At 30.3% G+C, this 13,059-nt stretch overlaps 1 protein-coding gene across 1 annotated transcript; it reads left to right on the top strand.

Annotated features, from left to right (window-relative positions):
* The first annotated feature begins 5,303 nt into the window (after positions 1–5,303).
* LOC133803734 (uncharacterized) lies at positions 5,304–6,935 on the top strand. The gene has a single exon (XM_062241847.1). It carries the CDS (start codon positions 5,460–5,462, stop codon positions 6,549–6,551), a length of 1,092 nt encoding a protein of 363 aa, XP_062097831.1. The 5' UTR covers positions 5,304–5,459; the 3' UTR covers positions 6,552–6,935.
* Positions 6,936–13,059: the final 6,124 nt, after the last annotated feature.

The following is a 13,059-nucleotide window of genomic DNA, read 5'->3' as shown; positions in this document are numbered from 1 at the left end:
GTGATCCACAACACTCTTCACTCTGGTTGTGTGAGTGAGAGTTCTTTGTTCATTGTTCTTGTTCTTGTTCTTGTTCTTTTCTTCTTATACTATTGCTTTCATCTTCTTCTCATATTCTTTATTTACTCTTTTACTTGTTTATTTTGTTTTAGAGTTGTGATCTCATCTATATCTTTCATTCTACTACTCCTAGTTTATTTGTATCATTTTGTCATAGAGTTGTATTTTCATTACTATCTTCTTCTACCATTGTCCATATTTACATGTACCTTTTGTTATAGAGTTGCAACTTTATTTAATCAATTCTTGTTCATTTGTATATTTTGCTTAGAGTTGTAAATGTCTTTTTATCATTTCCATTGAGACAACTTATATTTTCCTAACACACCAGTGATCCGAATCTAGATCACATGTATTCATAATATTAGTGAACCATACTAGCAGTATTTAATTAAAGATTTCATACCTTTAATATAAATTGCAGACTATTTAATTCATTATTTATAATCTTAATCATCTCGTACCAATACAAGATTATAGCTACATTAATGAATTAGGAATTTTATGATATTTATCTAAATATCATTTAATAATAATAAACATTAATTATATATAAAAATATTTCTTTTATAAATTTCATAAATAATGAACTACTTTCATTGCTTTAAGGGCACTATGCCCAACATGTCGTGCATTGATCGTGTTACCACCATTCTGATTGAATGAAAAATATATTGACAAGCCTAATTTATCTCTCAATGAAAGAACCAATCCATTGATGAAGTTTTTTGCCAACAATAGATTAAGAAATTTGAAATAGATGATTAGGCTTTTTATGAAACCGTAAATAAAGAACACAAGAAGTTTTACGTGGTTCAGTGATTAAAATTCACTTATTCCACTAGTCTTTGTTATTTTGTTTAGGCTCTTTGGAGAAATTGTTTAAGACAATTTATGCAGAGTTTTTGCATACAAAATTATGTCCCTTTTACTATCCATTTCCCCTTTATTTATAAGGATTCGATTGACAATTTTGGGCAATCGTTCAATATTGGTAACTTATTACAAAAATGGGTAACTTCCCAACCATAAATAAATTCCTTAAATACATTGATTACCTGATATTGCACATTTATCTGGCAAGGATTGCAATACATTAATTATGTATATAAAGTATCTGAGTCTGATGGCATTCAAGCTTGTGCGCTTTATGAGACTACCACGATTTGAATGTATCCCTCGAATTGGAAGTTGTATGCTATGACGATCTAATCCGAGAGAGATGCTCGTAGCTTGATGAAGGCGATCTGGGAATGATTCCAATCGACATCCATTACACCTATCTGGCGCGATCTAGGGAGCCTCTTAATAGCTAACCTCGGTTGACGTAAACTCAAGCTATTCATCTTGGAGCTAGTATAGCGTCCCCAGGGCCTAGTATTCTTCATTTATTTATTGTCAGCTGTACCTCGAACAAGACAATTGAGCTCGTATTTTTTTGGTATAACAATAGTGCAAATTAAAATGTAACAAGGGTCGAGAAAAAAGTCAGTAATTGTTCATTTTGGAGAGAGCTCCTACTCTCCATTATTGTAATTTCCTCAAGAACAAAATCAAACTCAGTGTAACTATTCTTGAAGGGTCAAACTTCATCATAAATATTACTGACTAAAATCGACATAGATAATCTTTTTTGGGTCGAACCACTATAAACATGTATCTATTTCATTTATTACCGCTTTTATTCACAGCAGAGATTCCACTTTGGATTTTACACACAAAACAATTCTTCATTTATTACTTCGTGTAAATTGACGAAAAACCAGTCAACACTCCCCTTAAAAAAGCACACACAAGTAGAAACTCAACATTTCCAATGGATTAACAACATTTACAAATTAAAATTTATTTCATATAAAATACAACCATATAAGAAGAAAAACCACAAATAACGTAATCATAATATTACTCCCAATATAATAAAGAGTCTATGAAGCTTTGTTCAGCAATGATCAAACAAAAATAAAACATCCTACAACCTAGATCTAATAAGACAGCAACTGCAATTCAAGCAAATTGAGACAAAAAAAAAAAAAAAAAAAGAAGAAATAAACATACCAACTTGAGAAAGGTACATCGAAAAACTTGTCAAATCAAGATCTTTGCCATCTAGTAAACTAAGACTAGAATGGAAGAGCTGCCAGGGATATGGGGGAGATCGTCTACCTATCTCTCTCATTCTCATTCTTTATCTCTCGTCCAGATCTCTGTTAGGATTGTTAAAATACAAAGCTCAAGTGGTATTACACAAACTAGGTGTAAAATCCTAATGGTTTCACATAATAAAGATGTCAAATTTGACTTTTTGTTGTAGGCATTTAAAAATTATATTTTTGGATCCAAAGTGATACATTGAGGTATCTAAGGATGCCCAAAAAATTTAAGAGCATTTGGAAGTGTTCAAGGTCACTTTTGAGAAGTTAGACCTGTATATGTGGTGTTGCATCAACTCCTAGTAGGCAGTGCATCATCCAAAGTTTGAAATTCTATACGAAACGTTGCAGGCGATGCATCGCCTGACGTGTCCGTACAAATATGTATTTTAAGCTTCAAATGATGTGTTCAAAATCTGTAATTTTTTTTGTTAGACTTAATGACGCTACCTATACCATAAAAATGGTCTTTTAGAGTTTTGATTGACTCGCTCACTTTTTCAAATCTCTCTCTATCCTCTCTCCCTCTAGCATCCAAGATCACAAGTTTTCTCAAAGAAATTCATAAAGAAAATGCTTGTCTTTGTGAATTTTAAGGCTTGTTCAATCTCAATTTCCTTTCCTACTAGAGAAAGCCTCAAACATCCATGAAGAGCTAGGAAATAGAAAATTTAGACAATGATTCTTCTCATCTATAAGCCTTGTTTCTTATTCTCTTCATCAAAAGGATTCAAGTGGTGTTCTACCTAAGGTTTGAAGCTTGCAAGAAGAAGAAATAGTTTGTTCTACAATTAGGGTTTACATTTATCTATCACAATATTTCATTATTCTATGTCAAGTGTAATTGTGTGTAGATTCTTATTAATGTGGTGGTGTAATTTCACTCTCTCCTAACAATAAAATCGACACCAACACTATAACGAAAAGGCGCTAGAGGTATCCTTTACCTCTCTCTCTTACTCTCCTACTCTATCTCCCCTCTCTTAGCTTTATTCAATGTTCTCATATTCTTTCTTTAACAATAAAATAAAATAAATAAATAAGCATCTCTCTCTTTCACAAAATAAAACAAATTAATTTTGGTTAAATGTAGTTGAGTTCACAAACTATACAATAAACTCTCCTACGTGGACCAACCACATTAAAAAGGAGAACATAGTGCTGCCCTTTTCCAGCAGAAATTTTCAATATTATATTAAACAAATACAAGATCAGGATAGAGATCCAAACTTCCAGTCTTGCCCCAAATAACTAGAACTTCTATGAAAATTCACAGGAACAACTACAATTTCAAAGTGGCACTGCGAGGACAAAGTCTACAGATAAAAAAAGAAAATCATATTGGTGTGCAAAGTACACAATAAGCATCATTCATGTTAAAATGTCTAGTTTAGGTAAATAAAACTTAAGAATGTGAAGCAAAATTTCATATAATAAGAATAAAACACACACGCACACACACAATTGAATCCATTAAAGCAAATTTTGATGTCTGTAAAAAAGTTGTTCAGTCCTTAAGCCCTCAATGAGATCTGAACATGGATAAACTGACTACTATTGCATCTGTTATGTTAAAAAAAAGCATTGGTGAAAGTAAATATAGATAAAGTTTGTAGTTAATTGATTGGTCAAGATTAAGCATAGCTTGCAGGCATTTGTGGCTTGTGCAATAAGTCCAAATGCTTTTAAAGTGAAAACGACTTAGCAAGGGGAACTTACACGGTAGTTTTATTTTAGTCCAAAACCAAAACCAATAATCAACCAAAGTGGGTAATAGTAAAGCTTTGCTGGAATATACTAATTTAAAATGGACTGCTTCAACTTGCCCGAAGACCAGGGCTTTTTCTAACCCCGTGCCTGCACTTCATAACTTTCAAATAAGAGTTGTGAAAGCAAGAAAATAAATTGTTTGATTTTTCAAAATTTCCAAGCTTTTACCCTTTTTTTTTTTTTTTTTTAAAATATAAAAACAACAAAAAAGGAATTCCAAGCTTTTACCTTTGACTTTCTTTATTTCCATTTCTTTTTCAATTAATTAGCTGATCATCATAAACATTCTATTTCAATCCGAACATCTGAAGAATCTTCATACAGCTTACTATCTTTATTAGTTATTAGTTATTACCATTATCTCTGTTTTACACCTTTCTTGGTCACCTTATCAACTCTACCATATAAACCTTTTTAATTTTTTTGTGTGTAATGCATAGAAATTTTAAGTAATTTGGAAAGGGGAATCGTGTATATAATGGAAGCAAAAGTACAAGTGTTCATTCTCATCTAAATAATTATAATATAGTGGGCTGATGTAAGATTATATCATCAAACTTATTATTCAATTTAAATTTATTAACATACCATCATAAAGATTGTCTATTTCCACTAATTTCTCTTATTTTACTTAATTTGGAAATAGTCTGGGTTGTTTTAATATACCCAGTCCTAAGATAATACAACAATCAATTATTTAATTTAAAATGATCATATTCTTATTTAGGGAACTAAAGTTAACAAAGTGGACTCTCAAATATAAAAACTTAAGAAATATAAGAGCGAATATTGACTATTACATATAATACAAATATCTCCACATATTGAGAGTTATAACTAACAATTAGAGTAAAACACGAACATTTTAAATTGTTTCTAGGTAGGTCTAATTTCCATATATTAAATTTAACTATTTTTTAAGTTTTAAAAGTTGTAAAAGAAAACGGATTTATCAACTATCAACCAAACAAGCACTTAAAAACATTTTTCATATGTATGAGCCTCTTGGGATGTACCCAACTCAACTAGACCTAATTTTCCTTCAACTTAACTCTTTTTTTTTTAATTTTTTTATATATATATATATAAATAATTTTGGGGAAATATTTACAATATGTTACTCTATTGTGCTAGAAATAATAATCAGTTTTAGAGAAATGCTAAATAGTATAAAGTTCTCCTCTCAATTGTAATATATATTTATTGTCAAATATTCAACACAGGAAGGAAGGCTCTTAAGTCCTGTCATGTCATTTTGTTTTATTTGTTTATTATTATTATTTCAATATATCAAAATCACACTTTCTCTACCTCCTTAAAACCTCTCTATATATATATATTTCAATCCAAACAAACCAAAAACCCTAGACTCCAAAACCCAAAGCCCTCTCAGAATCAGAATCACATAAATATAAATATAGGGTATTAAAAGAAAAAAAAAAAAAGGCATTATTTTGTAATAATAAAAAACGACAAATGTCCCGCCCATCATCTCCTTTCCCCTCCTGTTTCCGCCCCTCAAGCACCTCAGGTGAACCCCACGCGCGGCCTCCACCGCCTCCGAACTCCGGAAATCCCAACCTAACGACTTGCCTCTACCACACCGACGTGGCGCTCTTCTCCCTGACCTGGTCCCGCTCCTTCATGGGCCGCTCCCTCCACCTCCTCCTCCTCCACCACGCCTTGTACTCTCCACCGCCGCTCTCCTCCTCCTTCCGGCTCCATATCAAGCCATTTCTCTTCTGGAAAAAGCACGGATCCAAGACCCTCGCCCCCAACATTCGCATCTACTGGGACCTATCCCGGGCCAGATTCGGGTCCGGACCCGAACCACAATCCGGATTCTTTGTGGCCGTGGTGGTCGACGGCGAGGTAACACTTCTCGTTGGAGATATGGCGAAGGAGTGTTACGCCAAGACCCGGGCACAGACCCCGACGACTCCGCAGGCCCTGGTTCTGAAGAGGGAGCACGTCGTGGCGAGGAAGATTTACACGACGCGAGCGAGGTTTGGCGGGAAAGTGAGGGAGATCCAGATCGATTGCGGGTACGACGACTTCTCGAAGCTCAATTTCAGCATAGACAACAAGAGGGTTTTGCAGATTAAGCGTTTGAAGTGGAAATTTAGAGGAAACGAGCGAATCCAGGTGGACGGCGTTGGGGTACAAATCTCTTGGGACGTTTACAATTGGTTGTTTGAGAGCGATAAACACTACAACGACGATGGCCGCCACGCCGTGTTTACGTTCAAGTTTGAAGACGACGATGACAACCAATTTGGGTCCAATCAAAGTCAAAAAATCTGTAACTCTGGCGAGAAGAGTCAAAGTCAAAATCAGAATCAGAATGGAATGGCTCTGTGGGCTCAAAATCAGCTCTGGAATTTGGGAATGAGCGGAATCGAGTGGAGAAAGATGGGAAAAAGCTTGTCGTCTTCGTCGGTTTCGATGTCTTCGGCGGGGTCTTCCGGTGGGAGCTCGTCGGTGATGGAGTGGGCCAGCTTGGAGGAAAGCGAGCTCAGTTGTGGTCCTCCTGGGTTTTCTTTGATGGTTTATGCTTGGAGAAGGTGATCCCATATTGTCATTATTAATTCAATTTGGTAATTAATGATCATAGTTTTTTTTTAATTATTTTGTAAAATCACTAACCCAAATTTGTTCATGAACATAATAATAATGATAATAAAAAATCAAATAAGTCAATTCATTAGAGGCATTAAGAAAAAGTATGAGATTCATACTATATATATATATACATCTTTACTTGGACAGATTCTAACATATTCTACTTCCCAAGAACAGAAAAGGGAAAAAAAAAAAAAGAATTCAAATTCAATCTCTGTTTTCTCTTTGTAGTAGTACTGGAAACAATTATTGTAAGCAGTTACTACAAGTAATTGGTATTGTTCATTTGGTATACTAAATTTGTAAAGCAAAACATGAGCATTTGTCGTTTATTATCATGAATCATGATCATTGTTATTGGGGTTTAGTTTATTATTAGATTAGTTATTACTTACTTACTTTCATGTGTGCAAAGTAATTGAATAATTTGATTGTGTTTTGGGGGTTAGGTGTAAGATTTTGATTGGGTTTAGTAGCGTAGCATATTTCCAAGTTGTTCCTTCCCGACATACAACAAGAAGCATGTGAAGTGGGTCTTAGTTCTTCTTATTGGTTGTGTAAATGTGCAGGTAATAATATTATTATTACAATATATATAGGTTGTTTCTGTTCTGTATATGTATGACTTTTGTATTATTTATTTCTTTTTTAAAAAAATAAAAAATAAAAAATAAAAAATAAAAATTGTCTAGTTAATGTTGACCATGACCCTTGGATCGACCAATGATAACCATAACTATAAAATGACAAAACAGATATTTACATTAAATTTGGGTAGTTAAGTGGATGAAAGGTAGTCGTATGGTAGGAATAACAGGAGTGGTAGTAATAGTTGATAAAAAAAAAAGGGGAACGAAAGTGGTGGGAAATGACCAAACCGAGTGTAATGTAAGGTACGTACGGTTCTATGTCGTAATAGTAGTTGTTACCTTGGTCTTCATTTTTTTTTTTAGGTTAGGATAAACGCTGCCTAAATTTTTTGATGTTAGGTAGTTTTATTTTTAAGAAATTATTTTTGGTAATTAAGTTTTAGAGTTTTAAAAATGTTACTAATTAAGTCTTTCTAGTTAATTTTTTAATAAAATTATTAGTTTATAATAGATATTATATATATATATATATTATCCCGTTTTGTTCCGCCCAATGATCTTTACCGTTTATTTCAATGAATGTGATTAAAATTTGATTTAATTAATGGTTAGGGATAGTTGTGGGAGTTTTGGGTTTCGTGTTTCTTGACCACAGTGATGTCAGGCTAGTAGTAGGCGTATGACTAAACACTTATGCACAATGAAACCATTTATTATCCAAAATTCAGAAATTTAACAAAAAAAAAATTAAAAAATTCAAAGGTCTCTCCAAGCCAAGTATTCTTAGTCTCTGAGTCTCCTAAGGTTCTTCGTGGAAGAAAAAATCGCGCAACATGTAAATTTTTTACTTTCAAACTTGATGCCATGAAAATATATTCACCAGGTGGTCTTTCAAAAGATTTGATTTTTTTTATTGTTGAGGGTTATAGTTAGATTCTCTGAAATACTGATGTTCGCAACTTGAGACCATTGGTTTTTTTTTTCTTTTTTTTAGTAGGGCAATGGTGCCCTGCCTAAGGCCCTATTGTGGTCATTTATTGTATTTGCTTTGCCATTTTCCTGGCATTTTAGGTACAATTCTGATTCTCATTTGAACTTATACTAACTAATACGAAGTTTGCAAATGCTCGAAAGCTTCAGGTGTAAGTGGTTCAGGTTTTAGACTCTACTTGACTGATGGTCACAATTATTTTTGCTACTGTTTCAATCCAGAGTTATATTTGAGATGGTTTGAGACCTATTTTGGAACAGATTAGCATCTATTAGGAGGTTTTTTATGTTAGCACAGTTTCAGCTCAATTATAAACAGACATCCATGTAATGTATTAGGAGGGTTTTGTTAGGGACGTTATATATCTGTGTTTTGGATCTACTTTGGAACAGACGCCCTTGTAATGGGAATGGGATGGTTGTATTGTTGACATATATCATGTCGATAATCATCAATACTAAGGATAAATCTAATAAGTAAAAGGACCCTTATTACCCCAAGGAATAGTGCCTTTAGAACGAAAAAGGTGTTTACCCCACTTTCGGGTAGTGTATTTCTGTAACTCGCTACGTACAATTGTATCATTAAAGCAATCAATCAGATAGCTATGTACTTCTTCTATTAGTTTTATTGTAAATAATCTGATTATGATAGCTACATATGTTTTTAAGTTCATAAAATTTGTATGTGTAACCTTATTAAATGATTTATGGATATTATCTTCGAGTTTCGGTCATATCGAGTTTGGATTTAGCGGGTTTCAGGTATGTAAAACGGGTACCGAACCCACCCAAAATATTTTTGGAATTTGTGGGTTTCGAGTTTTCAGGTGTAGTCGGGTTGGGTGAGTATGGATTTCAGATTGGGAAAATTACATGTTACACGGTGATTTAAAAAAAAATTCATTTTATACGGCAAATTAAAAAAATTACAAATTTACTATACTCCAACCAACTAGTGATACACATGTTTTTTTCACCGTACCCGTATCCTATTAATATATAATTTTGAACTGACATATTTTTTTTGTCAAATCAACTTTTTTTTTTTTTTTTTTGTAAGTAAGAAATTTCTATATATCAAAACAAGATTACATCAAACAACTCTCCCAAAAGGATAGCCAAAACAGAAGAAAATAAACAGATCAAAAACTATACAAATAATTATCTTATCCAACTCCTATCTTTACTATGTAAGAGAATATTACTTCTAGTTTTAACTTCTTTGCAATATTTCGAACCTTCCAGATTTGATACACAGTTGCTACCAAAGTCATGGAATAAATTCTTTTCCTATCCCGAGAAACTCTTTCAACATTGGTTAGCCATCTTAACAACCCATTTAAGTTTTATCAATAATTTTCCAGCCTAGCCACTCAATAATCTGAGTTAAACAAGAAATGCTATAACAGCCAAAAAAGAGATGCCAAATATCTTCTTCCCCTTGCCCATAAATCAGACAAATCGGGTCATCTATAACACCATGCTGAAAGAGGCGATTTCTAGTCTTAAGCCGATTAAGTTGAGCAAGCCAAGTAATGAATGAATGCTTAGGAACATTATGAGCATTCCAAACTTCTCGAGTTGTCAAATCAACTTTTCTTTTAAATATTATATGTCAAATCACTTTAATATTTTTTATCAAATCAATACAATTTTAATCTTATATTTTAAATGATTTTAATTATATTAATTCCTATAGTACAAATATTACAATTTTCATATTATATAATTACAAAAAAATCTCAATACTTTAATTTTTTTTTGTCTTTTTCTCTTGAGTTATTAGTTCATAGATACTTTTGGTATAATAATAATTATAATAATTACAAATAAATTTATTTTACTTATAAATATTTAAAATATAATTAATAATATTAAATAAATATTTATGCTTACATAAAATATTATATATTTAATCAATATAATCTATTTCTTTATTAGTAGTTACAATTTAAAATATATATATATATATATATATGTTACTTGTTTAATGTAATTTAACATTTTTGTATATACTAATTATAAAACTCTTTTAGTTACAAACTTAGTTTTATATATTTTTGTTACAAATATGTTAACTAAATTTACAACTTACTTTTTTGAAAATATTAGTCACAAATATAATTTTTTTAGTTATAAAATTAGTTATGTAAACCATTGTTACAAAAATAAAAAAAATTAGCAAGGGATTATTCTATAAATGTTGTCCACAAAAATGTAAAACTTGTTTACAAATCTGTAAAACTTGGTTATATATTTGTAAATGTTGTTTACAAAAATATTTTTATGTAACTGGTTTACGCATCTGTAAAAGCATGTTACATGTTTGTAACATGTAAATTCATAGTTGTCGTTGTCTGTAAAAGATTATTACATGTTTGTAACATGTAAGTTCTTATTTAACATTTCTTTATCATGTTGTTTAGGGTTGCTCAATATCCAAACCAGTCCAATTACCCCGAACCAATCCAATAATAAAAAATTGGATATTCAATTACAATTGGATTTGTAAACTTAGCCTTTCTCTATCATGATGTTTAATGGACTTAATGTTGTAAACTTAATATTTAAAGGACTATAATGTGACAATTGTAAATACTTAAATTGGTATTATTACTCCATAGTGTCTAGTTTTTTATATGTTTTTTGTTTTGCTTGTTAATTTGTTTAATATCAAAATTTAGGTTCAAAAATAAAAAAATAAAAATAAAAATAAATCAACCCAATCCAATTACAAATCCAATTACAATTGGATTGGATTGGATTTGTAGGCCAAAACGGATTGGATTGGATTGGATTTGATTGGATGATGATTTTCAACATCCAACATTTAATTGGATTGGATTTGTTAGTAGTAAAAATGTTGAATCGGATCGGATAAGCATCCCTATATTTTTAAATAATTTTATGATTATGACCTTTCAACAATATGATTTTCTCAAGTGTAAACTTTGATTACAATTTTGCAAGTTTACAAATAAGTAATTCAAAAACTGATTTGAAGATGTTAATATATATATATGTTGTCCAAGATGATTTTGTAATGGTTTGATACAAATTTGGAGTGTGATATTCAACATGTAATGGGATGAGTAATATGGATAACTGGGTAAATGTTGATAATAGTAGGTTGTGGGTTATATAATAGGCATAGGTTACTGTAATATTGTAATTAGTTTAAAAAAATCATATTTTTAGAATTTTTTTCTAAATTTGTCGTATATGTGTTAATTGCCCTTTCAGATTTGGATTGGCATGTTCTCGAATTTAGGTGTTTAGTTAGCTATGGCAAAGTGTTTTCCAAAATTTTTAATTTTTGATCATTTTACTTTTAACATTTTTTATGAAAAATAAATTGAGAGAAACTTGTAAAAGCCAATTTGTTCAATTATTTTGATTAAATTTGATAAAAAAATTTATACAACTACAATTATCAAACAAAAATCCCTAAAAGTGTCTCATTGGTTCATGATTTAAAAATTGTAATTTTAAAAAGTGCGACTCTGAAATAAAAATCTAGATTTAGTGTTCAGAAACATGTTTTTAAAAATATGATTAGTTGTATTGTCCTGTAACTATTTTTTAGTTTTAAAAACTAAAATAGTGATTGATAGATAATCTGAAAATATGATGAAAATAGAATATGTGATTGTTTGATAATATGTTATTAATTTTTATTGGGATATTGGCGGCGTTAATACCTAAACTTTTTCAAAAATTGCACTTTAATAACCAAATCTTTTTTTTTTGCGGTAATAATACATAAATCTATAATATTAGTGCATCTGTTAGTACTCACAGTTAATAACTCATTAAGTATCCATGTGACACATTTTTATTAGTCTAATTGGTGGCAATAATACTCAATTCTTTTCAAACGTTACACTTTAATACTCATTTTTTTTGCAGTAATACCTAAATTTACATTTTTTGTGCAACTATTAATACTCATCGTTAACTGCCCATTAAGTATCCACGTAACACATATGGATTTTGAGATGATTTTAGACTAAATTCTTTAAATATTATAAAAATCATTTTAAAATTTAAAAAGTCTAAAAGATTATTAAAAACTAATTAATAATATAGATTTTGGGATGATTTTGAGTTTCAATTTTAATTTGGTTTGTTTCGAATTTACATATTTTAGTTTTATTAATTCGTTTCTAATAATCTTTTAGATTTTTTAAAATTTAAAATGATTTTATAGTATTTAAAGAATTTAGGGATATTGACGGTAATAGTACCGAAATAATTTATAAAGTTACACTTTAATACCTAAATATACGAATATAAAAATGTGTCATGTGGATACTTAACAGAGAGTTAATAATGAGTACTAACGGTTGCACCAAAATTGCAGATTTATGTATTATTACTGCGAAATTTTTTTTTGGGTATTAAAGTGCAACTTTTGAAATTTTTTTGGGTATTATTGCTGCCAATATTCAATTTTTATTTGATAATTTTATTTTTTTCTTTTATAATAATAATTTTTATTATTTGTTAATATTAACTTTTTTTTTGTAATATTTATTTGATAAATTTTTTTGTTAATTTTCTTTTTAATAAATATCTTGTAAATTAGTTTGTTAAAAAAAAATATCTACTATATTGGAACTAAATTATACTTTTTTATATATGAATTTTCTTTTTTGACTTTATAAATTCGGGACGGCGAATTCTTCATATTTTTTCAATTAATTAAATTTTATTGTTAATGGGGAATATATTTATGTGAAAAAAAATAAGCTGATATATCTGAAAGCTAAAAACTAAAACATTAAGCATAAATATCAAACTATAATCTAAACATCAAGATATTGTCCCGGCATATAACTATTTTGCATAAATATAAAGCTAAAATTTAG

The sequence above is a fragment of the Humulus lupulus genome, chromosome X (genome assembly GCF_963169125.1).
Source record: "Humulus lupulus chromosome X, drHumLupu1.1, whole genome shotgun sequence".
Lineage (NCBI taxonomy): Eukaryota > Viridiplantae > Streptophyta > Magnoliopsida > Rosales > Cannabaceae > Humulus > Humulus lupulus.
The sequence above is the reverse complement of the archived record's forward strand: the minus strand, read 5'-3'. Positions and strand labels throughout refer to the sequence as shown.

Excerpts from the sequence above, each read along its gene's own strand:
- LOC133803734 (XM_062241847.1), top strand. The coding sequence starts at position 5,460 with ATGTCCCGCCCATCATCTCCTTTCCCCTCCTGTTTCCGCCCCTCAAGC.